The sequence below is a fragment of the Vitis riparia genome, chromosome 11 (genome assembly GCF_004353265.1).
Source record: "Vitis riparia cultivar Riparia Gloire de Montpellier isolate 1030 chromosome 11, EGFV_Vit.rip_1.0, whole genome shotgun sequence".
In the NCBI taxonomy this organism is placed as follows: domain Eukaryota; kingdom Viridiplantae; phylum Streptophyta; class Magnoliopsida; order Vitales; family Vitaceae; genus Vitis; species Vitis riparia.
Window position 1 is genome coordinate 17,540,555 of NC_048441.1, and position 27,789 is coordinate 17,568,343.

At 35.2% G+C, this 27,789-nt stretch overlaps 1 protein-coding gene across 1 annotated transcript; it reads right to left on the reverse strand.

Annotated features, from left to right (window-relative positions):
• Positions 1-34: 34 nt before the first annotated feature.
• LOC117925661 lies at positions 35-27,585 on the reverse strand. The gene is made up of 22 exons (XM_034844726.1): positions 26,368-27,585; positions 19,881-19,996; positions 19,489-19,697; positions 18,524-18,643; positions 14,623-14,754; positions 14,363-14,488; positions 12,747-12,802; positions 12,550-12,649; positions 12,323-12,440; positions 11,875-12,084; positions 8,514-8,844; positions 7,678-7,771; positions 6,950-7,058; positions 6,268-6,539; positions 6,008-6,135; positions 5,644-5,878; positions 2,222-2,410; positions 1,795-2,084; positions 1,534-1,708; positions 1,170-1,412; positions 572-648; positions 35-428 (listed from the first exon to the last, which is right to left on the reverse strand). The coding sequence occupies exons 1-22, from the start codon at positions 27,192-27,194 to the stop codon at positions 281-283; spliced, it is 4,305 nt and encodes a 1,434-aa protein (XP_034700617.1). The 5' UTR covers positions 27,195-27,585; the 3' UTR covers positions 35-280.
• Between the last annotated feature and the right edge of the window lie 204 nt (positions 27,586-27,789).

Here is a 27,789-nt window from a genome sequence, read left to right on the forward strand (position 1 = left end):
GATTAATACGGTTCTGAAAAGAGAAGACAAGCTCTATAAAGAATAGGCTCAAGCCTTCTTTTAATATAATGGAGAAACATACAGCATAGAGTCCAGGAGGAATACATAATAATTAATGCCTCACTCTCTCACCTTTAAACGCCACTCACTCACCTCACTCTCAAAACATACCAGAGATAAGAGAGTGGAACCAAAAAAAAAAAAAAGATTTGAAAAGGGGGGATGGAGAAAGGTGTGTCTTGACTTGACTTGGGATGTAGTATCTGGTCAGTGAATGCCTTCATGACTCCCAGAACACATTGGGGTCATTGCTATACAAAGAGTGATCTTGAATTTCTAGGTTAGCCACATGGCGATTGATGAGTCGTGCTTGGATAATTTTACACAGCACAAGTCCAGAAGGAAGCATCCACCATTCACTTTCATCCCTGCACTCACCATCACCATCACCACCACATAATGCTTAGAAAATTTTCACAATGTAACAGCTACAGCTGCTGCAATCACTAATACAAACTAGTAATACTGCTATCAAACAATTATCATCAATCAGCTGATAAGGGCTCCTTACATGCTAAAATTCCAGGACTGAAAGTTTACATGCTTTTTGCTTTTGTAATGAAAAAATCCACATATGAAGGCAATTACCTGTTACAAGAAAGAAAAGTAATTGTAAATTTCACAATCATGAAAGAGAACATTTTGTGTTTCAATATCATAGAATTAAAGAAATGAGCCTAAATAATTGAAGAGTCAGACAGGATTAGAGCTCTAGGAAACAATTCTAGGATACATCTAAAATGCTTATTCAGACAGGATGTCAACATTCCATAAAACAAAGTTCTGAAGTGCCAAAACGAGGATCATTATGTAAGTCAATAAAGGATTGACACATTTTTATTGCAAATCATTCCATTATCATTGTTATGAATATTGACTAAGATATATTTGCTCCTGGGAGAAATTACTAACTCTGGATTGATAGGTAAAGTATGGTGGAATTATTTTAAGTCAATCATTAACGGTTCATGAATTACTCAGAATATTACGTTGCTTGGGGAATATCAGTGATTTGCCCATGTCTATGCAGTACTACTTGAAGCTTCAACTTATGCTTGATTTTTTATTTATTTTTTTAATATTTAAGGCAGAGAGAGAGAACAACTTACAACATTAATCAAGGATGTTATATTCCACAGAGCACACACACGTGCAAGACCAGCCGATCGCCTAGGTCCATGGGTAAACAAAGCACTGATTCCAGATGGGAAAGGGAACAGTATGCCCAGGGGAAGGATACACAAAACTAAGAGGAAATCCTGTAGTGAAATAGAATACATCTGAAGCAAAGTAAGCAAAACTAAGCTAATATCTCCTAAGAGCAGAGCAGAGATGACCAAACCAACAAGATCCTGCAATAATGCAAAAAGAAGATGTTGAGCAAAAGGAAGAAAGAGCATCCTAAAAGTTCCACCAGATACTAATATTTATATATGGTAGATTCTATAGTCATACTGCAAGAAATAAAATTACCTGATGACCAACAGGTTTAGTATTATGAATGATAAAAGAGAAGGGGTAACATATAGCACTCTTCTCCTGAAGCTTTTGTAAGTTCTTAGCATGCAATATCCCTCCAAATATCTTTTTACAAGGGATTAGATGTTCACTGGCTCCCAAATGATCCGGCAGATTTCCCCTCCGAGTACTACACAAATTACAGATTAAAAACAAGAAACCAAAATATAAAATGGCAGCAAAAGAACCCCAAAAATATGACATGCAAATTGTTACCGTGACAGATGCTCAGGAAATGAAGATCCATCTACACCTTCAACAGATGTTGGCACACTTTCATCTTCCGAAGCACATACAAGAAGTCCAAACTGGCGATAGCCACAAGCTGTTGGCTGAAACCAAGCCAGATCAATGCGTACACCATATGTGCATAAGGTAGGGTTTGCATGAGTTTCAAGCCAGCTGACAACAGAACCCAAAGTTATCCTTAGGTGTCCACAGCAAACTAGGCGCAGTTGAGCATTCAGACCAGCCACAAGTCTATACCATATGGTGGGTGGGACAGACTGAACCAAAAAACAATCAAAAGAATTTATTTCCATAGAAAATACAATTGAAAAAAAGGTTACATGGTTTGAAGAACTCATATAAATGACAATCTTAAATAGTCAATTATCTTAATCAATAAGAGATAGCTAGCTACCTGACTCATGAGGCTTGTTAAAATATTATCATTGTGCAGAGAGAAAGGAGCCAAGTAACTTCCATCTCCACCAAAAACTAGAGATAATGGAAATCTTTGATGAAGACGAGGAGGGAGGTCAGTTCTCTTTTCATCTCCACCAAGGAAAAAGTCCACATAAGCAAGCATAAGATCAGAAGTTGCAGCTACCTGCGGTCACATGCCATAAATAGCAAAGTCAAGGCTGTTAATTTCCATTATTATCAAGCAAGTTACAAGGAACATAAGCTTATGGCACTAGGAAAGGACAATCAAATTAAATCAATCAGAAATTCCTCATCCCAACTACTAGGGAACAGTAACAGGGTAACAGAAATTTGCTTAGTGTCATCTTGTCAAAAGCCATCCTCATCAGTGACTCCAGGAGATATTGATTTCCATCAGGGTCAAACAGAGACAAGCAATGTTATAATATGTGAACCGATAAAGAAACAAGGTTAGATGGAACATCAGCATTGGTCAATCTACAATGCTTTATCACAACTATTTGGAAGTCGGTAACAGAAATGCTACTTCACAAAGCAAGACTTGTCACTGACTTTTCCCCTTCTGAAAGGCAAATAGAAAATTAGATTAAGGGTGCCTAACCAAAAGAAGAGGGCACATACCCAGTACATTAGGACTATAAAAAGAGCTCAAGAACCAGCAAGAAAACAAAAAACATAAAACTGAAAAGAAACTTGTACAGAGTAAACTTGATCCAATCCCAAATGAGATCCATGAAGAAATGTTAGAACTCTGGCTCCAATAAGAATTACCAGCACTGGTTGGGATTAGAAGTTTTTTTTTTTTGTTGTTTTGTCCTGTTTCGTTCTGCATATCCCATAGAGGCCAAGAATTCTGAACTAAGCAAAATGGCAGAAATGGATCCAGGTAACTGACCTAAGTAGTAGGAATAAGGTTTTTCCAAGTTGAGTTGGGTAACCTTCAGGATCAAGAATACTAAAGAAGAAATAAAACTTGCAGCTCCATGACAACAGAAGAGAAGTTAAATTTTGGAAAGATCGATGGTGTGGAGACCTATCCTCAGAAGAATCTTTCCTGAAATTATTCTCCATAGCCATCTTTAAAGATTCATGGGTAGCAGAGGTGTCGGAGCAAGTTGGGAGGGAGGGAGGTGGCATCATCAATTCTCAAGGTATTCCACGATTGGGAAATTGAAGAAGTGGTGGTCTTTTTACAAAGATTGCAATTGAGCTCGGTCAAGAGAGATGAGGAAGATAGAATGGGTTCAAAGGAAAATAAGTGTGGCAAGTTCCCTGTTAAATCTTTATACTTCTACCTTGCTCAGTGAAGATAGTAATTTCTTGCAAACATAGTGTGAAATCCCTGGGTATCTATAAAGGTGGAATTCATTTCTTTGGGAAGCTACTTGGGGAAGGATTTTGACAATCGATCAACTCAAAAGGAGAGGATGGATAATACCAAATAGATGCTTTATACACAAAGATGAGGAAGAATCGGCTGATCATATACTCCCTCATTGCTCTAAAGCATGTATCTTGCGCAGCTAGTTTTCTCTCTGTTTGGTGTGGCTTGGATGATGTATTCAACAGTAAGAGAAACTGTTTTGAGTTGGCATGGTTCATAGGAAAGAAACAGAAAATAGCTTAAAAGTGTTGCTACCTTGTGCCTATTTGGATGTTATGGAAGAAAAGAAATAGAAAATCATCTGAAGACATTGAACAGTCAAACCAAGCAAATAAATATGCTTTTTTTAGCATATTTTGGGAATGAGTTAGAGTGTACATAGATGACATTCATCGACCATGATAGGCTTTGTTGATTGGATTGACTCAAGTAAGGAGAGGAAGCTGGTTTTTTTGTTTTCTCGCTTCTTGTTGCTTGTGGTCGATACCCATTATATACATTGTGTGTACTTTGGTGCACCCTTTTTTTAGGCACTGTTAATACATTTTCACCTTTTGCTAAACCAAAAAGAAAAAAAAAATTGTTTTCCTGTTGGTTGTTTACAGCGTGAAGCAGAAGAAGCAAGCCTATAGGAGGTCAGGTGCCTCATTTCCTCTTTGGTGCATTTGGGAGGAGCAAAGTACAAGAATCCTTGATGATTTTGAGCTCTCCTATTCAAAATTATCTTCTTACAGGTAACCACAAGTGGAATAAGCTCATTAAAAAATAAGATGCTTTTATACCATCACTTTTTTTTTCTTTTTTCTTTGGGTATGCATTCTGCTTGTTAAAATTATAAGATGTTTATATTTTATAAGATCTGTTGTTTTCAGTAAACATTCAGCATCCCCATTTCTGCACTCACACTTGCTGCAGCTCCACTGGTTTCTATATGTGATTGATGTAGCCATTTTCTTCCAATAAAAACTTTAATGTAGAAGTTTAAAAAAGAAAGTGAGATGAAGATACTCAACTAGATTATGAAAAAGAACAAAGGTATAAGGAAAATAAAATTCTCCCTTAATTTTAAAACTAACACCCCTTGTTGAAGAGATTCAGAAGGGACAAATGAAGGGTGACTCAAGCTCTGAAATTGTCTTTTACAATGAATTCTTTGCTAATGTTGCGCAAAGTATTATTTATATCATTGTTTCTTCTCTCTCCCCACTTATATAACTCAAAGCAAACAAAGGGTCAAGTACTAGAGGAATTTAACACTGATGTCTCAACATGCTTAAAATTTAGAATACCACCAACATTGAGACCCTTGAATCTTGACCATTACACTTCTCTGGGGTGAGAAAACCTAAAGAATAGATGGAGTGCTGCAGACAAGACAACACAAATTTTGAATGACGGATGATTTTATTTGCATCACACAAGTCCAACAAAAAAAGATATATTCATGATTGTTGCAAAAAAAGTGAATGTGGAAGAGATTTTGTGAAGAGGGGAGCCTTCAGTCCATCATCAATGATTTTTTTTTTCATTTTTGTTGATAGGTAAAGTTGTTTCCATTAGGACTTGAACCTGTAACCTCCCACAAACCCTTTGTCACCCTTTACCTTGACTTGGGCCATCATAAATGATTTGCAAATACTTGAAATACCATCAAAGTCGATCCTTGAAATTTTTTAAGGTAAAAACACAGAAAACCTAGAGACTGGAAACAATAGCACCAAAAACAACAACAACAACAACAACAACAACAACAACAACAACCACCACAATGAAAAACAAAACAAACAAAAAAAAAAAAACAACAAATTCTGAGCGAACATTCCACAATTAATTTGGGTAACATCCCACAACCTAACCGGTCCAATAAGAAAGATCATATTTGTTTCGATGATTTCATTTTTAAAATTAAAAACAACATATTAAATGCAATGAATTGATAAATACAAAGAAAGGCTAGATTTATGAATGCCTGAAAAAAGCAGTTAGAAGAGATTTTTTGTGAAGAGATAAACCTTAAGCCCTTCATACAGAGCACGTGAACGGCAAGAACGTAAGCAAGCATGATCATATTCTGAGCGAACAAATTCACGAAGTCGTTGCAATTTCTTTTTCCGTCGTCGCTGTAGCCATGACCATGAGAGTGGATATGCAAGAATGCAGAGAATGCTGTACACTGATCCTTCCCACCACTGATAAGCAGCTAAACCATTAATCTCATTCACAAATCTAGTGAATGCATCCTCATATCTGCCATGTAGAAGATTATTGAAAAAATCATAACATGAAGCAATTAAAAAATCATTAAATTTTTTGGTTCATTGTAACTGAATATTCACTATTACCATTGTACATGAAAGAGAGAGAGAGAGAGCTTACACAATTTCTATTACTTGTTCTGGAGGAAAGCGAGGGAGATGCCATGGTTCCCTAAAAGTATTAGGTCCATTAAAATACATTCTATGCACATGATTTTGGGATTCCTCGGTTCTATTCGTTTCCAAAACCTGAAAGACAATAGGATTATCACCCTCAGAATAGACTGTAGAGTTAGCAGCTTGATTTAAATGTTGGCACTTAATTTGATCAATATGCCATGAGAAGAATTAATTGTGCAAGGAACTAAATTGGTGGATAACCTCATTCAAGGACTCCAGGAAAGGGAAGGAGTGATCAATCCGAGAGCTACGTCGAGGGGGCACAAGGGCTGGTAATTCATCCGCACTAACATATTTCATCCGTGCAACACTGAGCACCAGGGCCAACAGAATGAGGAGCCCTAAAAGAATAAGACCAAATAACCATGGCCCACCAAAAGTGTAGATCAGCTCTTCCAGTGCTGTATAACAGTGTGGCATGTGATATCTGTCAGAAACGCATTTGTAAGGACAAGGACTTTCAGCAGCGCCACCTGTTAAAAGGAAAGAAATAAGATTTTGGTGAAAAACTGACCAACCCTCTTTCCTTGTCATGATAACATAGCCAACCCAATCCACACAAAACCCCCAACCACAACCTCATAACCACCATAAAAATTAAATAAATAAATAAAGAGCCTACCCTGAAAGACAACACATATGCGCACGTGTGTGTGAGAGAGAGATGTGACTCTCAGTCTAAGAAAAAAACAATTATCCCGCCCAATGACATATTTCAAGTTTCTAGAAAGAAATATTAGAACAATACTTGATCTGATTCTTAGCCAAAAGGCCGAGAAAGGTATAAGAAATATTAGGACAATACTGTGCAAGTAAAAGCATGCATAAAAAATACCAGAGCTTTCAGCATAAGAAAGCAACCAAAGAAAAATTTAAGAGATACCTCGAACAGCAATATATATGGCACGATGTGGAAGCTCGTGGGATGGGCAATTATAACAAAGGGCTTCATCAGATCCACTGACATTCTTAAATGTACCAATTGGGCACTCCTGCAGTACAATTTACGTAAACACAATATCTCCATCACTATCTCCAACATCTATGAAAGTTAATATATACATTTCTCAAAGTTTTTATCTAAAGTTTCCAAGTCCTTTCCTAACATATGCTCTTTCTAAACTGATATTGATATTCAACAATATCTTCATAATTTCAAAACCTCAACATACTAGTTGATACTGATATCTTTTTTATGGGAAACAATTCATCAGAAAGCATCCTTCACGAACTCGTTAGCAGGGGAAATGAATAAAGGGAAATGATATGAACTGCAAAGACTCATTTGAGAAACAAACTGATATATAGGTCTACCAACAGCTCACCGACCAAATGATATATAGTTCCAGCAATTGGCTGAAAATGTGTTAAAAAGTTCAAATGTGTGAGGATACGTGCAAATTTAGGTAAAATACCAGCAAGAACAAACAATGAACCAATCAGCCAAAGCAAACTTTAAGTCAACTGAAGTTTTTGGCCTCTGCTGACTACATAAAAGTTTTAGACAGAATGTGCATCAACTTCATGATAGATCTAAGATAAAGCCTACAATAAAATAGACCATAATATAAGTCCAAAGGATTCAATGACATGATAATATTTCAAAGCTACCTTACAGAAGATCCCATAGAGGCCCTTTGGACAGGCTTTTCCAGTAACAGTTCCATTTTCCCCTGAACGGCCCTGACCTTTACCAAGTCCTCCCCTGCCATGGAAAGAAAAAAGGTTCAAAATCTGAGGAACTTATCCTGCATTTTCTTAAGCACCAAGGATACATGGGAAAGATTTAGGGGCCAACAATAAAGTTGCCCTACCGCAGAGATTAGAAATATCAAAATCATAACTTTATTTACGTATTTTATTTATTTTTAGTGCAATTGAAGATTTCCACCACCTCTCACCTTTAACAATAATCATTTAAAGAAACTGCCAATTATTCTTATATTATTTCAGCAACTTAACAGCAACAAGTTACTGGAACTAAATGGTTTATCAAGGATTTTACCCAATTGAGTTTAATCTCGGTCTCAATTTGTCCTATTAGTGAGATCTCAATTGGCTATCACTCTAGTGGATAAATCCCTATCCAAAGTCCACAACTATATATGCACTTAATTTTGAGCATTATACAAAGAAATCAAAAGAAAGGAAAAAAGAATCAGAAGTAACATATTGATGACATATTTTCCAAAGTTCGGTTATTTCATAACTATTAATTATCTCATGATGAGTTCTACAAGGTTGAATATTACAATTTTAAATTGAATCCAAGCATCAGTGTGGGGTAGTTTGCTCAAAACACAAAGGTGATCTGTGCTAAAATCATTATTAAATAAAAAGGACCATCAAATATAAGGACCCTTCAACGTTTATGTTAAGCAACATACTAGGACAAGAGGCTTAAGCAAGTGAACTAGTGAAAAAATCATATATGATTAGATACAAACCCAGTATAGATGCTTCCCTCCACACTTGCTATGGGCAGATACCCATCCCCAATGGGTATGTCAGACCAATGAAAGTGAACTCTTCCACCACCTCCACCACCTCCACCATTGGGACTACCATATCCTCCAGCAGCTGAAATTCGAGAAGAATTCGCAAAGGCCAATGTATGAATAAACAAAAGAATGGTTCCACCAGATCCACCTCCAGACCCCATGTTTGAAATGATCCTATCATCCCCCTTTTTTATATTTTCTCCAAAGTTTTGTCCATCAGATCTAAGTGAACCATTGACATACAAACTTGACAATGAGTGCTCCAATGAACCCATCACTGTTCAAAAAATGAAAATATAAAGTAATAACTATTTATGCATACAAAAGAAATAATAAAAACAATATGTAACTAGACCAGAATCATTAACATAAGCGCAACATGAAAACTGAGCTTAAGCAATAACTAAGTCTGATAAATTAAACTCACAATTATCTCCTACTGGCCTTCAGACACAAACAAAAAAATCCCACCCATAAATTATACCATAGATCCACCTGCTACTAAAGCATCAGACAAATGGAATCACTAGCATTTGATTATATTTTCATCTCTTAAATAATAAAATATTGGACTAATAAAAGAAATGTGGCATAAGTACAGAAAAGAGATGTACACTGAAGATACAATAATGCAAAGGTTGCTACTTCTTGTTTCTGAATGATCTATGTAGACATCCCTTGGACTGGGTTGCACCCCCCTTTTGTCACAATCTAATTTAAATTTTGTTTGCCTAACAGGAAAGAAAGAAAAAAAAATGGTTGCTACTTCTTGTTAATGAGGGCATAAGAATCACAAGCAAGTTTCTAAAGGGGGAAAAGAACACAAAATATCCGCAGGATGTGAATGGTAACCCAAGTTTTGAGGCATTTCTTTTTCCCTATGGATGAAAATACAACTACATGAAAAAAGGTAAAAGAAAGAATGTTAAAAGAGGTGAATCAATTCCCAAACTGATATCAAGAAAACGTCATGCAAGTGCCATTTCCTCTAAACTTCCTTCAAATGACCCAAAGTAGAGATTATTGCTTCAAGGCTACCAAACTGCAATTACCCACTAACAGTTAAAGAAACATTAATCTAATTGGCTAAATAACACGAGAAAATGGAGCATTTAAATAATCAACATAAGTAAGGCCAGAATTTGGAAGGACCAAGGGAAGAGGCTACATGTTAAATCATTACAAGAGACAAGGCAAAACATTAAGACTTGGGGTATAAGTATCAAATACTTTTTGATTCACTACAAAACAAATTCAAAAATGGGGAAAACAGAACAAACCAAAAAAAAAGAAAGAAAGAAAGAAAAAGGTCCAAACAACCAAAAGAGAGAAGTAAAAAATTGTAGGCAGTATTAGTATAACCTTTGTTTCTAATGTATTAAAGAAAACCAAAAAAAATATGTAAGTTAGAGCTTCACTATGAAGCCTACCAAATACCAAAACCTGCTTTTAATGATGAGAGGAGCATTAATCTGACTAATCTTTTTGATAGGCAAATAGATAAGATTAAGAGCACTTGCAGAAAAGGGGTGCAACCCCAGTACACGACGAGCATATAGAGAGTGCAAAAACAAACACAAGCAAAAAACCAGCACTAAAAGAAAATACCTATACAACCTATCCTTTACTCATGAGATCTATCAGGGAAAGAAATAGGCAGTGGGGCTAATTTTTAAATAATATAATGAAATGGAATACTTAAGTATGCAATGGAGCTAATGCCATAGCTTTTTAAAAGACAAGATACTAAATTCCCCAGGACAATGGACACACCATAAAGCCATGGAACATAAGTATCACCTATTCTTTAAAATTACAATCAAAACAATAAAAGTGGGAAAGAATGAAAAGGAAAAAGGTTGTTCTCCCCAAGAGCTTGAAAACAAAAGCATATGGTTAAACTTGCTCCTTTTCGATATAGAAACAAAATATATCGAAAAAGGGAATAAGAGCAAATAATGAGAGAAGAGGAGGAAACCTCATGGTAGAGCAAGCAAGGATTTAATTTAAAAATCATATGATAAACTTCAATAGACAAACTTAATTTCAGTAAACAATTGATAAGTGCAATTTTTAAGGAATATCAAGGCTAACAAAATTTGAAAAAATCAAGATTCGGTTATTGATCAATTTTTCATATAAGTCATTTATTAAGATGCAAATAAGGATTCAAACATGTATTCAAATGCATATTTGAAAAGATTAAATTGCAGGATAGTGATTCTAAACCTCTGATAATGACCATCAATGCAATCCTCAATCTGAAATTAGAGGCTCAAAAGGCCTGTCCATATTCCAACTGTGTTTGAGAAAGTTAAAAAACAAAGAAAGGAACAGCTTACCTTGGTTTCCATATTTTGGAAAAAAAAAAAAAGGGGGGAAAGATATTCCTAGAAATCCTAAAACCAAAAATTCAATTACATAACTTATTTTGGTCAAATTTTATTTTCTCATAGTTTTTAGATAATAATAAATTATTAAAATGGAAGCATTTCCAAAATTTCTCAATTTGAACACAAAAATCTTGCACCCAAGTTTCATGTAAAGTCAGTTCTTTTATACAGTTATACCATGCATTTAAATTGGTAAAGTGTTCCAAAAATTAGGGGAGCACATTGAAGATAAGCAGCCCTGTCCAGATGATGTTTTGTTTGTTTGGATTCATTATGACTGTTTGTGGTGATTATCATATAGATTCCTAACTTAAAGTCAAATTTAGTAGTTTATAAATTTTTCTGTTATCCATCTTGTTCTTGAAAGTATAATTTTAACCATACATTTAGAATGTTGATGTATAGCATAAGATTTTTCCAAGGACCCCACAAGGCAGGAACAGCACTGTATAATATCTGTTATTTATTCTTTCAGAAATTTATTCAGAACCATCATAACAAAAGGTTTTACAAAACCAATGGAGAAAAACAAATGAATCACAAAGGATAGGGATATTTACAAAAATAGTCCAACTGATGGGTGATCTGCAGAACTCCTAAAATATTTTTCAGGCTGAGTTTCTTAGCAATGTTAGATGTGTTCCTGAAGAATGACACTTAACTTCTTCTCTAGTGACTCGAGCATTGGGACCCTAATGCTGAACCTGGAGGCATTTTGAGTGTGGCATCAACAAATAAATAACAGATATCACGTAAGCAAATGGGGATTTGAGTGCAGATGGATGCACCTGGCGATCCTTATCATTTTGCAGCAGTCTTGTCTAAAGAGTAACACAAAATACATACATACAAAAGCATACATACAAACATACATAGATATATATTATATATAGTTATCATATCCAAAAGCTCACCAATGATCCCTCCGCCTGCAGTTGCACCCAGTAGACTAACATTTCCACTTCCACTACCAAGTTCACAAGGCAAATCAGCATCTCCATATGCAACACCACCCTCAATATAACTGCCATTGTAATATCCATCCCCACCATTGCCACCATGCCCACCGCCACCACCAAGGCCATTGCTAAAAACTTTTCCTCTGCCCACCCCACCTGTGCAGCCTGCACAAGTCCAAATTTCATAGAAAATAATTTAACCCCTACATAGTTTAAATTAAATCTAATAAAGAGAAGATTTAAATTAAAAAATAATAATAATGTTATGTCAATCTAGGAAACTTCAGGACCTAGAAAATAAAAATAATGAAAGAACATGGTGTTTATTATTTCGTGTCCAAATGAACTTGCTGATCATGGATTGTGTTGAAATTTTTTAACAGTTAAGGGGCAAAATTCATACCCAGCCCCGATGCACTTATCATTCCAGAACAGTGGACAACCACAGTTCTAACCCAGTGGAAATGAAGAACAGATCCTTCTATGAGGCCTTCAACAATAATATCTTCAACTCGACAGATCTGCAGAAACAAACCAACCAACCATATAAGAAACCAAAAACCCATCACAGCACAAAGGGTATAACCTAACCAAGATCATAATTAAGAATCAATCTGATAAAAGGAACACCTGAAGTGTGAAGGGCAGTGAAGAGTTCACATTGCAATCTTCAGGTGGATGAAGTAGTTCCATGGGGCAATCCTGGCTTTCACAGTAGAGTCGTGGTGTCCTACCATTTATTCATCAAAATAGATATTCAACCAAGTAGAAATAATGGCAGCCTGTGCATAATTTGTGACTGAAAGAGTATATTATTCAAAACTTACACATCATTATCACTGGCATTCTCCAATGGACCCCGCAGAACAGATCCAGGTCCAACCTTCATGTGAAAAAGATAATTTCAAGATTTTTCAAAACTCAACCACATCCAAGGAGCAGGAGAACAATGTCATGACATCAAATGATGCATAAAGCAGGTTAAAGAATTTCAAATTTCAGAACACATAAAAGGAAACAGTTAAATTCAATGGGGCATAGGGAAAAATATGAAATGAACAGTACACAAGCATAAGTGCATAAGTAATAAAATTTAAAAAATCCAAAAACATGTCTAATTGTCAGCACAATGTATTTGTTTAAATTTAGGGATAAAGGTAGACCTAACATTCAATATATTTCTAGAAACTTGTTCAAAATATAAACACCAAAGCAACTTAATCCAATCATTTATTCATATTAAATAATATGATTGGTCATAATAGTTCTACAAATTTAATCTTTCAATTAATAAGAGAGAGAGAGAGAGAGAGAGGGGGATCAAACTGCTCTCCCAAATATATTCGTGTTTGTCAGCTTCAGAAATTCAATCTGCCTCTCTCCCCTCCGCTCTGGCTAACAAAGCCTCCCTATTTTTTGGTTCATTTATAAAACGCTTATTTCAGACCAAGAGCAGAGCCACAAGAAGCAAGGAGTTAGTCTCCTGACCAATTCGACAGTCTTAACCATAGGCTTGAGTCTTGTGAGCACTTCAAAACTGAAGGATCGGCCCAGATGACTTTAGGCATTTGCCTTGAGCCTCACACCAAGAATAGTAACAAGGTATAAGCCACTCGTCTTTCAACTTATGTTCAAGACATGAACACTACATTAAATAAATTATACACCCAATGGATCAAATAACATCCAAATGGGCACATTAAGGCACCAGTTCTTGTAGTCAATTTAATCTAAGAGTTAATAAACAAATCCCAAACATAAAATGAACCATTAAATTGAAGTATGTAATCTAAAAAAATAAAAATAAATAAACAAAGATTCCTTCTCTATCTAAAGTGATTAGCATATCAAAAGTTTGTCCATATTATCCCTCTACTCAACTATGAGAATGAGCCCAAACCTGAAGCATGGACCACCCAGCACAACAAAAAATGTGGAATGGTGAAGTTTGAACAATGCCATTCTAAGGTTAAAAGAAAGCAATGAATACAAAATTACATTACATTTTGACCATTAATTCCAATATTCAAGTACAACATCTGAAATAGGCTTACTGAAAATTATGAGAACCAGAAGATATTCAACAATTTTCCCAAAGTCAAAGACACCATCAAAATGTAATTGTTAGCAAGGGCAAAGGAAGACCATCTAATGAGCCAGGAAACTAAACAGTATTAGGTACATACAATTTCCACCACATAAAATAGAGACAGAAAAGGAAGACTAGAAGAGGAATGGCAATTTATACAAAATGAATTTTTGGCCTTTACTTGGCTGCCAAAATTATTCTAATTTTTTCGTCTAACAAGAAAGACAAACAGATGATTTCAAATGACTCAAAAATGCCTAAATTTCTTTCTAAGCTAGCCGGTTTGGTTTTGAAAAGAATATTCAAATTAAAGAAAATATGCACAGTGAAATGCATGGGGAGATTTTGTCTTACATTGATACTGTAAAATAATGACAGAATCAGACGCTGTGCTTCAATTAGATCTCCTGGTCCAGACAAATTCAGCAAACCTTGGCCATGAACTCCCAGATTTGCATTAGAATGTATCACGGATGATTCCTGACAACCAAATATGATTGGCATATCATACATGAAAGCAACATAAATCATGGTTTTGCAGTTAAAAAAAAAAAAAAAAAAAAGAGAGACACTGGTGGATTACAAGGTTTTTTCAGTTGTTTTGTTTGAAATACCTTGAGAACCACTAAATTGCTGGCCTCAAGCAAAGAAGTTGCAACAAGTGAATCACCACCACCACCATCTATAAGCATTTTGGAATTCCACATCAAGTGCACTTTGACAGACATGCGTAGAGCCCCATATATCTAAATAGAAAATAAAAATGAAATGGGATATTATTACATATAATAAATTTACAGTATTCAAATCAACAAATTCCAAAAGGAAGCAATTTTTTTATCAGACCAATAAGGAGTGATTAAATTGCCGCAGTTACATATGGCAATAAGCAGAGGCAATGATAATACAGAGCTTAAGTAGAGTTATGAATGTCTCCAGAAGTTTGTGTCATTAAGATGAGCTGATGAAGAAGCACCACCAAATTAAGAAATTGTGGTGCTAAAAAGTCACTGAGCAAATGCATGATATAATTCCAAAAGAAAACACTCATTCTTATATCTCTTTTCCAGTCCAACTGTCATTAAGATGAGCTGATGAAGAAGCACCACCAAATTAAGAACGTTTGCTGATAAAAATTCACTAAGCAAGTGCATGATAAAATTTCAAAAGAAAACACATGTAAAATAAAATAAAACAGCATAGAATTGTGTAGACAAGTAATGCTAAACAGAAGTTTAAAAAAATAAATAAATAAACAATCAAGGGGCTTGAGGAGAATAGAGATGAAATCCTTCAAATGTGAATTTATGAATACCTGAAGAAAGTGCTACACCCAAATGAGCAGATAAAGAAGCAAACAGCAAGAGTATGAATAAACAGTAATCATGATATGTAGGAAAAACACAAGATAAACTCCATACTAAAAATAATAATAATATGTGCAGATGAAGAAGTGAAATGCAAGATAAAATCCAAAATAATAACGATGATCATGGTGATAATGATTATAATAATAATTGGCAAATAAATAGAATATCTAAGAACCATATACTTAATTACAGAATCGAAGTTCAAAAAGAAAATTTGAGCAGGACATCAAAGGAAGATAGAGATAAAATAAGTTTGATATGAAGCCATCAATGTAAAGATAATCCACCTTTCTTGTAATTAACTTGCCTAATATCTCAGACATGCATAGAACAAACATTTCTCTCAAACCATGGGAGCAAGGACAAGCTGATATGAAGGTGCAACAGGACATTGTGAGTCAGAATTAATTGATTTGATTGGCAAGGAAGGGGGAGGATGGGGACAGGGACAGAATGAAACTTCTAAAGAGCTGGTCTTATAAAAGCTAAAATTTGGGTTGGAAATATGGATAAGAATTTGTGAAAGTCCAATATAATTGAAAATCAAAGGATAGCCTCATCCCAACTTCCATTTTCAAAGAAATGGAGAGGAAGTTTGCATGGTGGAAAAAACAAGTTAGAGAAGAAGTTATTGTGATTGCAAAAGTTTCAATGCAGACATGTTAATGCAAGAACACAAAGATAAAACGATCCACATATTAAAGTAGATAAGGTTTTAACGTCATTTAGTCAACTATACCTACATCCACAAATGAGACTTAAGTATTAATATTCAATGAGATTCAATGAGTTCTATCATCCATGCTTTTGTGGACTTTTAATATAGATTTTCTGAGTTTTTTATTGGATCCTTAGTTAAACCTTTTACAAAATAAGGCTTAGTTGACTTCCAATTAACCTTTTAAATGGAAGGAAAAAGAGAGATTGAGAAGACTAAAGGAATTGGTAATTGTCTTAGTGGTTGATCTCGTATAAAATCTAATTATTGATAGATAAAAGATATCACTTCAATTGGTGGACAAAGAAGGAGGATAGATAGATATAAACACCAATGGGCAATATAATATAACAATTGGATATGATTATATTCCTTAGAGGATCCTATTAATGATGGTAATAGTAATGTTGAAAACTATTTGATGAACCCATAAGACAACTAAAATTTTTTAGAGAAAAAAGAACTAAATTAAAAAATATTAACAATGAAAAATAATTAATTTTATCATTACTAAGTTTGTCTTTTTTCTTATTCAATTTTCTTGTGACTTTATGAATTTTTGTTATTTTTTTATATTTTTTTTAATTATTTATTTGTTTAAGTTGAGGCTTACGCCTCATTCTACCTCAAGGCTTAAGTCTCACCTCATTTAGGCAAAACACCTCAAGACCACCTTTGGCCTTTTAAAACATTGTCATAACCTAGAATATTTATAAAGATATTCCTAATAAATTTCCTTATTCTATAAAGAATTTAATTGTGATGACATATGAACTTAGGAAATTATATATAATATTTTATAACAAAAAGAAATATATATAACAATTAAGAATTTGAGACACTTTCCAACAACCTCCACCTTGGATTATTTTTTTATTTTTTATTTTTTTTATAGGCAAAAGAGCAATAGATTGAAGATGGATTAAATTTCATTATGTCAATTTTCTATCACTCTATAATACACTCTTTCAAGAAATTTATTTGAACCAAATCCTTACTCCATACCACAGCTTCATTGCGTGCTATGCTTTCCTAGCATGCCACAGTCCCCTTCATGTACCACAATCTTGTTGTGCATCATGATCCCCTTGCTTCTTGTATCACATTCCGATAAGAAAATAATTAACTTCACCTTCAACTAAAATTCCTTTTACAATCCTTCTTTATGCTCTATTCTCTTTGCTCTTCTAGAAATCTTTAACCAAGGCCTTGATAACCAAGGCCTTGATAACCAAGGAATAATAATCAGGTTTTCCAATAGAGAAAGAAAGTTATGATACACCCATTATATTGGGGGGTTCAGGAAAGAGGAAGTTGTTATCCATTTCTCCATTTCAGCAAATCCTGGTGTCATTTTGGTATCTAAATTTCGATACCAAAAAAAAAAAAGAACAGATTAGATATGGTTTGCTATAATTTTTTACAAAAATTAAAAAAAAAAAATCAACAGAGCTTTCAGATGTCATTTGATTGAACTACACAGCAATCTGAAATGGGAGATTTGTTAAGAATCAAAGGAAGTTTCTGGAGTAGATCGCCTATAGATTTGCTGAATTTGGAGGTGACTAATTGCAACAGATAATTGAATCTAAGTTTCTTGATCTCGTCATTTTTCCATTTATCCTCCCTACTATCTGATAGTTTAACACATTGCAAATTGCATGAGGGTGTAAGAAGGATCTGCCATTCAGAAAGCAGTTTCTGAAAAGAGGGAAGCTCCTATTTGGTTCTTTGTTGATGCCCATTCAGGAGGATTTTGCAGAAAAGTTCTTTTTGGTTTTTTGCTAAAGCTGTGACTGAGAAACCCTTAAGCGTTCAGGAGCAATGTGATAAGGGCTTTTTCTAAGCAAGGTGGATCAAGGATGGTTATAGAGGCAGAGATCCTAGCCTTGATGAAAAGCTCAACTAAGGTGAAAACTTTAGAGATTAGCAATTTCCCAATGGAAGGAAGATTGCCAATTGTTATCTCATGAGTTGCTCAAGGGAAGAGGGAGCATGAAAATGGGATATGTTGATCTGAAAGATGTTTTGATCTTTTAAAAATGAGCCTGCTTTTCTCAAATGTTGAGATGTACCAATGCGGTACTGGAACAACTGGCTATCAGAGGAGGTTTACTGCTAGAAGCTTTTGCCCAGGATACCCTACCCCATAAGTGTTTATCTGGATCTTTGGTTCCTTACAACTAGTTTGATGATTTAGGCTCATATCTTATGGGTTCAGCTGAAACCATTTTGTTTGTGGTCACTTTCCATTGTTTGTATCTAAGGAAAGTCGATCCTTCTTGTATCCTTTATTTTTTTTTATATAAATCCATGAAATGTGTGTTTCTTATCAAAATTAAAATTAAAAACAAAAAGAGAATCATACATAGGGCAATAGATCACCAACCAAAAAACAATAGAGAAGACGTATTGCCTGCCACTTGCCTTGATCACCGAGTCACTCATTAAAAGCTCTTCTGCCATCAATTCAAACTCTGATGAGGCATAATGTGCAAGCCCAAAGCTCAAAACTGCGCCACATGATAAATGAAGTTGTCCTTGAACCTACGTAATGCATTAGTAAATAAATTTGGGGAAACAGTACACCACAATGGAACCACTTAAATTCTATTTCAGAATTTATAAAAAAATATTGAAAGAAGATATCTGTGAGTTGAAAGAGAAACATAAGAAAAAGTAACCGAGGTAAAGAATTCTATTTGCAGTAAAACATGAAGATGAGAAAAGACAAATTCAATTTATGCCAACACAGGAAATGTGACTCTTCCCCTAATGAAACAACTTAGCTGAAAAGGAAGAGGAACTGATGCCAATGAGAAACAACATTTTCCTAGGCTATTTTAGACCACAAACACAAAATAAATATGAGAATTTTCTATAAAAAAATGGTAAAAGAAAAAACAATACAGAAAAATTTTAAAAAGATACAAAGATTGAAGCAATTCAAAAATAAACAAAACAAGGAAGTCAGCAGTGCAGGAAATAGGTGTCGTTTCCTATCAAAAAAAAAAAAAAATAGGTGTCGTGTGGAACTTCCTAAAGCAACAAAATACGACTTATATATGCCAGCTCATCTTAGGGAGAGAAAAAGGCAGCCCATCATCTCATCCAAATTTCTTAATTTCCGGCTCAGTAGCACAAATGCCACCCCCACCCAGCCCCACAAACCAAAAAATAAAAAAATAATAATCTACTTTAATCGACCACATCTATTTAACACAGTTTATTCCCAGATCAATACAATGTTTCAATGACAAAACAGCATGCAAGATTAGAAAATCATCGTGCCAAAGAAGGCCTTTCATCTCAACAACACAACAGCCATTACCTAGAAAGGCAAATAAAGAGAATATTCAAAAATGAAAACTATATGTTAGCACTTCAATGACCTGCACACGACTCCAGAGCAAAGGAACAGAAGCCTTGGCATGATTTAGAACATAAACATTTGTCCAAAGTGGCTGATTAGGGAACTCAAGGAGAAGCGTGTCAGTATCTGTAGATAAGTTGTGGTTGCTGACAATAAGTCTCCTAGGAACAGCATCATAATATGTCCCTGCAGCACCTGAATTTTCAGGACAGCCAAAGCTCCTGCCCCCTGCAAAAATAGATGTTGAGCTTCTAGTGACACAATAAGGCTCCACAAACAGCAAAGGTACTGGTGTAAATATAATATATGTTAAGTGGCAGTGGGGGAGGTGTTGTGGTGTGTGATCAATGCAGCATTCCTCTTATTCATTTCATCAGATACAAGCTCTTCCTCAAAGTATAACAGTTTTACCATGAACCAAGAATTTTAAATCATCATGCCTGCTGAAAACATTGATAGAAACTCTTCCACCACCACCTCCAGCAAACCCATTACCTCCAGCCGCACTTATTCTGCCACTTCCAGTCCTGCGCTTCATATGGGAATATTATGTCAATAAGGTTTCCAAGAACAGTTAGAGATTATAAACTAATTAATTATATCACTATACAAGAATACATTAAGAAGAAAAGTGCCTGCAAGTGTGATTTGAAGGATGCATGAGTACAAATGTAAAACTACCCTGTTCAGGTGACTACATACTTTTTGCTCCTCACTAAGAACTACACAGCCCTTCACCCAAATGGATTCCCTTTTCCCAGTCCTTTTTCAGAAACACAGTCTTGACATCCATTTCTTTTCCAATTCCATGCAAGGACTTGACTAGTCTACATACCTGTTGCTCCTTTCCAAGGACCATAACCCTTTGACTAGTCCATATAAATTTCCTTTTCTACTTTCTCATTCAAAAACACAAACTTGATATCCATTCCTTTTCAATTCCTCATTCAAAAATGCAGTCTAGACGTCCATCTAAGGAATTACCAGGTTATGGATAGAAGCATAGTTGTTAAGTCATAAAACATATAGTGCACACACTTTTCTTTTTTACTTTTTCTTTTTTTTTTTTTCTTTTTTTGTATCATGCATCATATCATATTGTGTATAGTAAATTTCTTATATAGTGAAAAACTAGATAGAAAAAATATGCATACATGTACATATAAATTGGAAGCATGAAATATGGAATAATATGGTACCAATGTCAGGAATGATAGTAAGATTTAAAGGTTTTAAACTATAACATAACATTTAAATACATTGAATACTAAAGTTTCGAAAAGTTCGATTTAACAAAATATAAGTTTAATGTATAGGTTCATCAAGAAATTCACAAAAATAAACTTTTAAATTCTTTAGATATAATTTTTAGTTCCAAATTTTACTAGGCATATGTACTTATATGTGTTGTTGATACACATGTCTTTATATATCATCTTTAAAGTTCCAACATTTTATACTCTCAAAACAAATATATTAAGTAAAAGTTTTTATTCATCAATTACCATCATTTTCAATGTCAAAATTAAAATCATTCAAATAGAAATTCTTCAATATTCACTATAAGAATAAATTTACTTAACTACCAACATCACCTTTGACAACAAGAATGTAGCTTTTTACATAGAATTATTTTACCTCTCTCTCCATTTTATGACCAATTTATAACCTTACCATAGCATTTTAAACAATTAATCTAAGAATTTTTTTAATAAAAAATGAAATTTGATTTTTCTTAAAAATTATGAAAAATAATTAAAAATGTATGTATTTTTTTTTTTTAGGTAAAACGAAGAGTATATAAAAAAAAAAAAGAAACACCAAAAATAGCATCCCAAAGTATACAAGAAGTATAAACCAGCTACCCAAAGACTCAACCAAGCGGGGGGAAGGAAAAGAACATAAAACATCACCTACCCTCACTTGGAATCTAGCCAATTAATAAAGCCAAAAAAAAAAGACATAGGGCCCACATCTACAAACATCCTAGACCAAGACAACAAAATACAAACAAAAGAGTTTTTCATCCTCTGAACTAAAAACTTTGCATTATCAAAAGTTAGCATGTTCATTTCCTTCCAAACAATCCAAAAAATATATAAAGGGGTCATCTTCCAAGACTTTCTGTGAACTTTACCCAAGAAAGACCCATGCCACCCAAAGAGTGCTTTAACCGAACACTCCAATGAGAGTAAAACGCAATTTTCATAGAATCCTTGACTTTGGACAGTGAACAAGAATGTGATCAACAATTTCTTCTTCAAAGTGGCAAAGAAAACATTTGTTTGCCTAAGAAAACCCCCTCCTCTGGACCTAATCCAAAGTTAAGACTTTTCCCCATGTCACCTCCCATGTGAAAAAATCCACCTTAGGTGGCACGCAAGAACTCTAAATGATGCTCCACAGGAACAATAAAGGGTCACTGGGCTCCAAAGCGAAAGAAAAGGATTTAACTGAGAACTTACTGTTCTTTGACTCCTTCCAAACCACCATGTCTTCCTCATTCCTATATACCCTTTTGTCTTGAAGTTTCAATAGAAAACGCTTCACACTTTCCACCTCTGAATCATTAAAAGGCCTAGAGAAACAAGGAGCCCATCCACCCTCTTCGACTACTAAGTTCCAAACGTCCGCCACCCAAACTTCCTTAGAAGCAGCTAAGGCAAATAAAGAGGGGAAGGAAACACATAATGGTTTGTCTCCACATCACTTATACCTCATATCATATCATGTATCATATATGCATCATAAGATACACTTAAATATAATATGGATTGCAATTTCATAAAAATTGTATCATATCATTGTTTCAAATCGTGTATTGTAAATTTTTAACAACTCATCAAGACTAAAGGAAATCCTAGTGAAAGGGGCATAGATATCAAAGTATTCTACTTCTTTCCTTTATTTATACCCATGACAACTAGCCTAGCCCTAAAATTTTTTATTGACCAATATGGTTTTAATTTCCTCTTAAAAATCCATTTGCACCAATGGTTTTAGCACCAAATGGTAAATCCATGATTTCCCAACACCTAAGTATGGTTAGACATTATTGATTTTATTTGGCTATTTATCGTCTCTTTCCAAAATGATGCATCAGGAGATGCCATAACTACTTTATACATTTTAGGGTCTTCATTCACAAGGAATGTGTAAACATTACCTCCAAGGTTTGTTTCTTTTCTATTTTTTTTTACTTCTTAATTGAATTTCAAATTTTTCATTAAACTTGTCTCTAGATATTTCCTAGCACAATTTAATTTAATTTTTTTATCTTAATCTTCATCATAGTTTTAAAAGGTGCACTTAAGGCATATAGTCATCCGGAGCCTAGGCACAAAGCGCAAGCTTTAGTGAAGTGAGATGCACCTCAAGTCACATGTATAAATTTTATATATACAATACCATTATGAGGTAGGGACAATCAATCTAATCAAAAGCACTTTATCAAACCTTCCAATCTATCACATGTCCTTGTTTGTCATTCCAAGAAAGGTCGATTCAATACTTAAAAAGATCCAAAGAGACTTTCTATGGGGAGGTGACTTTGCATGGTAAGTGGGTTTGAAGATTTGCTACAAAAAATGAGTCATTTTGGAGACAAATCATTATAGGGAAGTTTGAAGAGGATGATGGGGGATGGTGTTCGAGAGGGGTGAGATCGTAAGAGAAGGATTTGGAATGAGGGTGTGGAAAGCTATCATAAATGAGTGAGAAGGTATAAAAAGTAGATCTCACTTTATAGTTGGGAATGGGAGAAGGGTTAAACTCTGGAAAGTTCTTTGGTGTGAGGATTTACCCTTGAAAGAAGTCTTCCCAAACTTATTCTCTATCACATCTAACAAAGATGGGTGGGTAGCAGAGGTGTGAGAGTAGGTTGGTCAAAAGGGAGGCGAAGCCCCCACTCTTCAAGGCAGGTCAAAGATTGGGAGCTTAAGGAAGTAAAGTTTTTTTATATATATAGAAACTGTAAACATTTTCGATTCAAAGGAAGGTGGAGGACAAATTGTGATGGAATGAGGCCAAGACTGGCAATTTTCGATTAAATCCTTTCATTCATCCTCGGTCACAGGAGATGAAAAACCCTTCCTAACAAGTGTAGTGTGGAACACATGGGCACCAACAAAGGTTGACTTCTTTGCTTGGGAAGCAACTTGTAGTCATAGTTTGAAAAGATGCAACGTGCACCTAAGGCGCAAAAGTCTCATACAGCTTAGGTGAAACACAAGGCGTGAGCCTGAGTGAAGTGAGTTGCAACTTGAAATGCATATAAATTTTATAAAATATGATTCAAAGTCTAATCCAATCAATTAAAAATTTAAGATTCCAAACATTTAAAAGAAACATTCAATAACAATGTAACAAAATTATATAAATTTCAATATACAATTAGAAATTTCAAGAATAAAAGTGTTTAAAAAGGAAGAGTAAAGTAGACAAAGCATGCCTCTTCAACAAGGCACATTTGTAGGCAAGCAAGACATTATACCTTGTGCCTAAGTGCGCTTACAGCACACCTTTTAAAACTATTCTTGGAGTATAATTTTAGCATTGGACTAGCTTAAAAGGACTTTTGCCAAATAAGTGTTATTTGTGCAAAGGCAACGAAGAAACAATGGATTACTTACTTCTCCATTGCTCCAAAGCAAGTATGTTATGGCAGTAGTTATTTTCTCTCTTTGGAGTGGTTTAGGTGATGCACTTTTCAATTAGAAGGAACCTTTTGGGATGACATTCCTCTGTGGGAAAGAAATGGAAAAAAAATGTCGAGGGCTACACCCTTGTGCTTGTTTTAGACTCTTTGGAAGGAAAGGAACGAGAAGGCTTTTAATAACATTGAGACGTCAAACTCAACCAATCAAATCCAAGTTTTTGTTTACTTTTGTAAATTGCATCAAAGTGTACATAAAACTTGGTAGATTGATCGAGCTTAAAGCAAAGGAAAGAGTTTTTCGTTTATATTCTCCACATTTAGACTAGGCGTCTTTTGTATACTTCATGTGTCTTTAGGGCACCTCCTTTTATGCGCTTTTAATATGTTTTCTCGAGAAAGGGTTGGTGGCAATAAAGTAAGTGAAGAGACATTTCCTCGAATTAGGTCAAATCAAACTAGCTACCAAAAGGAAGCTCTACTCTCTACCTCTTGAACTCCCATTAGCATCATCAAAGGGTCAGATAACATCTATCCTAGACACAATAATCATCAAATATTATCTAAAACTTCACATTAATCAACAAAAAATAAAAAATAAAAAAGAGTTCCAAGCATATAAACTAGCATATTATCATTATGTAATTATTATGATAAATAGATTACGACCAATCTATAAAATAAACATAAATCACAATGTATTCGGTTTGAAAATAAAAATAAAAAATGAGATAAATATTATAGTATCATTATATAATTATCACAATAAATATAGATATCATTATCTAGTATGATAAAGATAAATAAAATAAATGAGGCCTAAAAAAATCAATATAAAATTATAAATGAGAAATACAAATTTCAAGCCATGAAAAAAATACACCATTGAGTGAAGAAATATGAGATTTGAGCCTCTAAGCACCCATGGGTATGCCCTTCTTCTTCCTCTTCCTTCCTCCCTTTCTCCTTCCTCTCTTCTTCTTCTTCTCTCCTCTTCTCCTTTGATAGTCACAGTTTTGGAGATTCAAAGCCCTAATTTGGGTCTTTTTTTCTTTTATTTCAAAGAGCAAAGCACACAATTTTGGTGTTGCTCTTAAAAAGAAAAAAGAACAGGGCAAAACAACGCCATTTTAACCTTGTTTTGGGAGAGAAAAGAAGACATGCCAACAGAGAGTCCCACATCTGGGTGAGAAGCGCATGCTTCATGTGCCTAGGCCGCTACTCCTTGAAGGTGATGTGCCTTACCTCAAGCAAGGCATTGAGAGGATTGTGTGGTTACACCTTGTGCCTAGGCGCACCTTTTAAAACTATGATCTTCATATGAAAGATAGTCTCAAAGAAATCAACATTTTTTATCTCCATTATGGTGTTTATCTATATTAGATTACTATCAGATTTAACCACTAGGAATCTATGTATTACACTGTTTTTCAGCAATATCCTATGAACCCTAGGGGTTTTGGACTTAGTTTTCTCTTCTTAGGTTCAGAGTAAGGGAACTTTCACAAAGCACCCCTGCACATTGAGGTATGCTAGATTGGGTGCATGACCCTTCCATAGCTCGTGTACTGTCCTACTAGTCCTTTTTTAGGGCATCCTATTTCACATGTGACACACAAAGAAGGTAGCTTCCCCTCACAAGTGATATGATGCCTAAAGCCGGTTCAAAGGAGTAAAGAGGTGTTATTTCATGAATAATAATCTCGTGGTTTTCACAAAAGGAGTTGAAGACGTTTGATCATGATCACCAGCTAGAATGGAGTGAGGGAAAGCAAGGAACAGGTCTTCTTGGGCAACTTGAGGCCCTCGTTTGTGATCAGCAAAAGCATGTAGAGGAAATAAAAATAAAAAAATTATAGGTACCATGTACCTGAAATTCTTTTCTTCTCTACAACTTCTCATGTCCACCATGAGGTCACATCCTTCAAATCCTCTTGTTTAACTTTTTAATCTTTACTAAACCATTGCCAAACAACTTTGTTTTAACATTTAATGGTTCACAAATTTGAATAAGTGGAGCAATACAAAAAAGAATGCATGAAAATGGGTGCATGCAGTAACTGCAATGATAAAAAGAAAACACATAATACTGGGCAATCAAAAGACATTTCAGCCGATGCATTAGGTCGGACAATTGAAGAAGCATGCAAAAGGGGGAAAATTTTGATAAGCCACCAAATAAGGTATGCAATCATGAATGGGTAATCGTTTTTGAGTCAAGCCAATCAAGAGAGAAGAGACTACATTCTAGGGGCCTTGATGTAGATGCTGCCACCAGACCCTCCACCACCCTTAACACCCCCATCACCTCCATCTGCCACGAGACTCCCGCAAACTTCAATTGCACTTTCCACCTCAAACTCAATTCGCCCCCCTCCACCCCCACCATAATCCTCTTCTTTACTTGTAGTCCCCCCCTTGCTCCCATAACTCTTTGGCTCATCCAGTGACGACCACGAGTATGCATCCCCACCCCACACATCCTCTGGAAGCTTAGTATTATCAGTAACACAACTCGCCCCTCTCCCTCCATGCCCTCCACCAGAGCCCTGAACTCCCGATGGCGTCCCACTGGTCTGGGGTGGTGGTGCACCCGCCAGTGCCGTCACATTGATGATAGAACCGTCACTCAAGCTCGCATTTTGCGCTTCCACAAACACAGTACCCGCTATTATCGATGAATTCACACCCATAACGAATTCACCACTAATATTAACCAAAATTGAGCATCCCACCATAGGGCAGCTAACAATTACACCGGAAAGTATATGCAAGCTCCCAATCCCCTCTATATACACATCCTTCCCAAAATTCAAACTGGAATTGAGCTCGCATATGGTATCAAACGACCCGTTTCCGCCAAGATCCCCTTCACACGACAGCGACGGAGGATGGGGTGGCGAAGCCGGAGGTGGCGGCGACGGAGGCGTGTAATCACCGTGAAACGAATTGAAATCGAAGTCGACGATGGATAATTCATCGTTTTCACCCAAGATAAAACTAGGGTTTCTGATAAAAAGGATAAACGTATTAAGAATGATGTAAAGAACACATGAAGAAACTGTCGCCATTCAAAGGATCGAAACTCATTACAGAAACAAACCCTAATTCTGAAATGAACAACCAGAGAAAATAAAAAGGAAAATGAAAAAAAAAAATTCTAATTTATCAGTGGAAACATCATCAAAGCATTATGACTGTATCAGGTATTGATTTAAGAGGATCTGAATGGGAAATCCAAGGCGAAAAATGGGGGAATTCCACAGATGAGCAAAAATGAAATCATTTCCGGGGATTTTTCTTTATTAGTTTCTATGCGTAGTCTATGGACAAATTGTAGGAAGGGAATGAGAGAGAGGGACGCAGGAGGGACGCAGTAGGAAAAGGTGAAGAAGACGAAAATGTAAGCTTGGATTGATTTCTAAAAACCACAAGTCTCTGGGGACCGTTTGGGGGTAATTTTTTCAATTTTCTCTACAACTCCATGGAAGATCAAGCCCTAATGTTAACTTTTATTAACCTCCAAATATCTCACATAAGTCATATCTTAATTTTTATAAAAAAATATATATATTATTTTTTCTTAAAACTTTAAAAAAACATACATACTTTTTTGCCTCCCAAATGTCAATCCAAAGTCAACTATTGTTCTTCTATACACAAATT

Bases quoted from the DNA above. Each gene is read 5' to 3' on its own strand.
- LOC117925661 (XM_034844726.1), bottom strand. From the start codon at position 27,194: ATGGCGACAGTTTCTTCATGTGTTCTTTACATCATTCTTAATACGTTT. The intron at 7,772-8,513 runs GTTTGTATCTAA...TTTCCATGGCAG, and splicing joins GAGGGAAGCATCTATACTGG to GGGAGGACTTGGTAAAGGTC. The intron at 1,709-1,794 runs GTAACAATTTGC...TAATTTGTGTAG, and splicing joins TTTCCTGAGCATCTGTCACG to TACTCGGAGGGGAAATCTGC.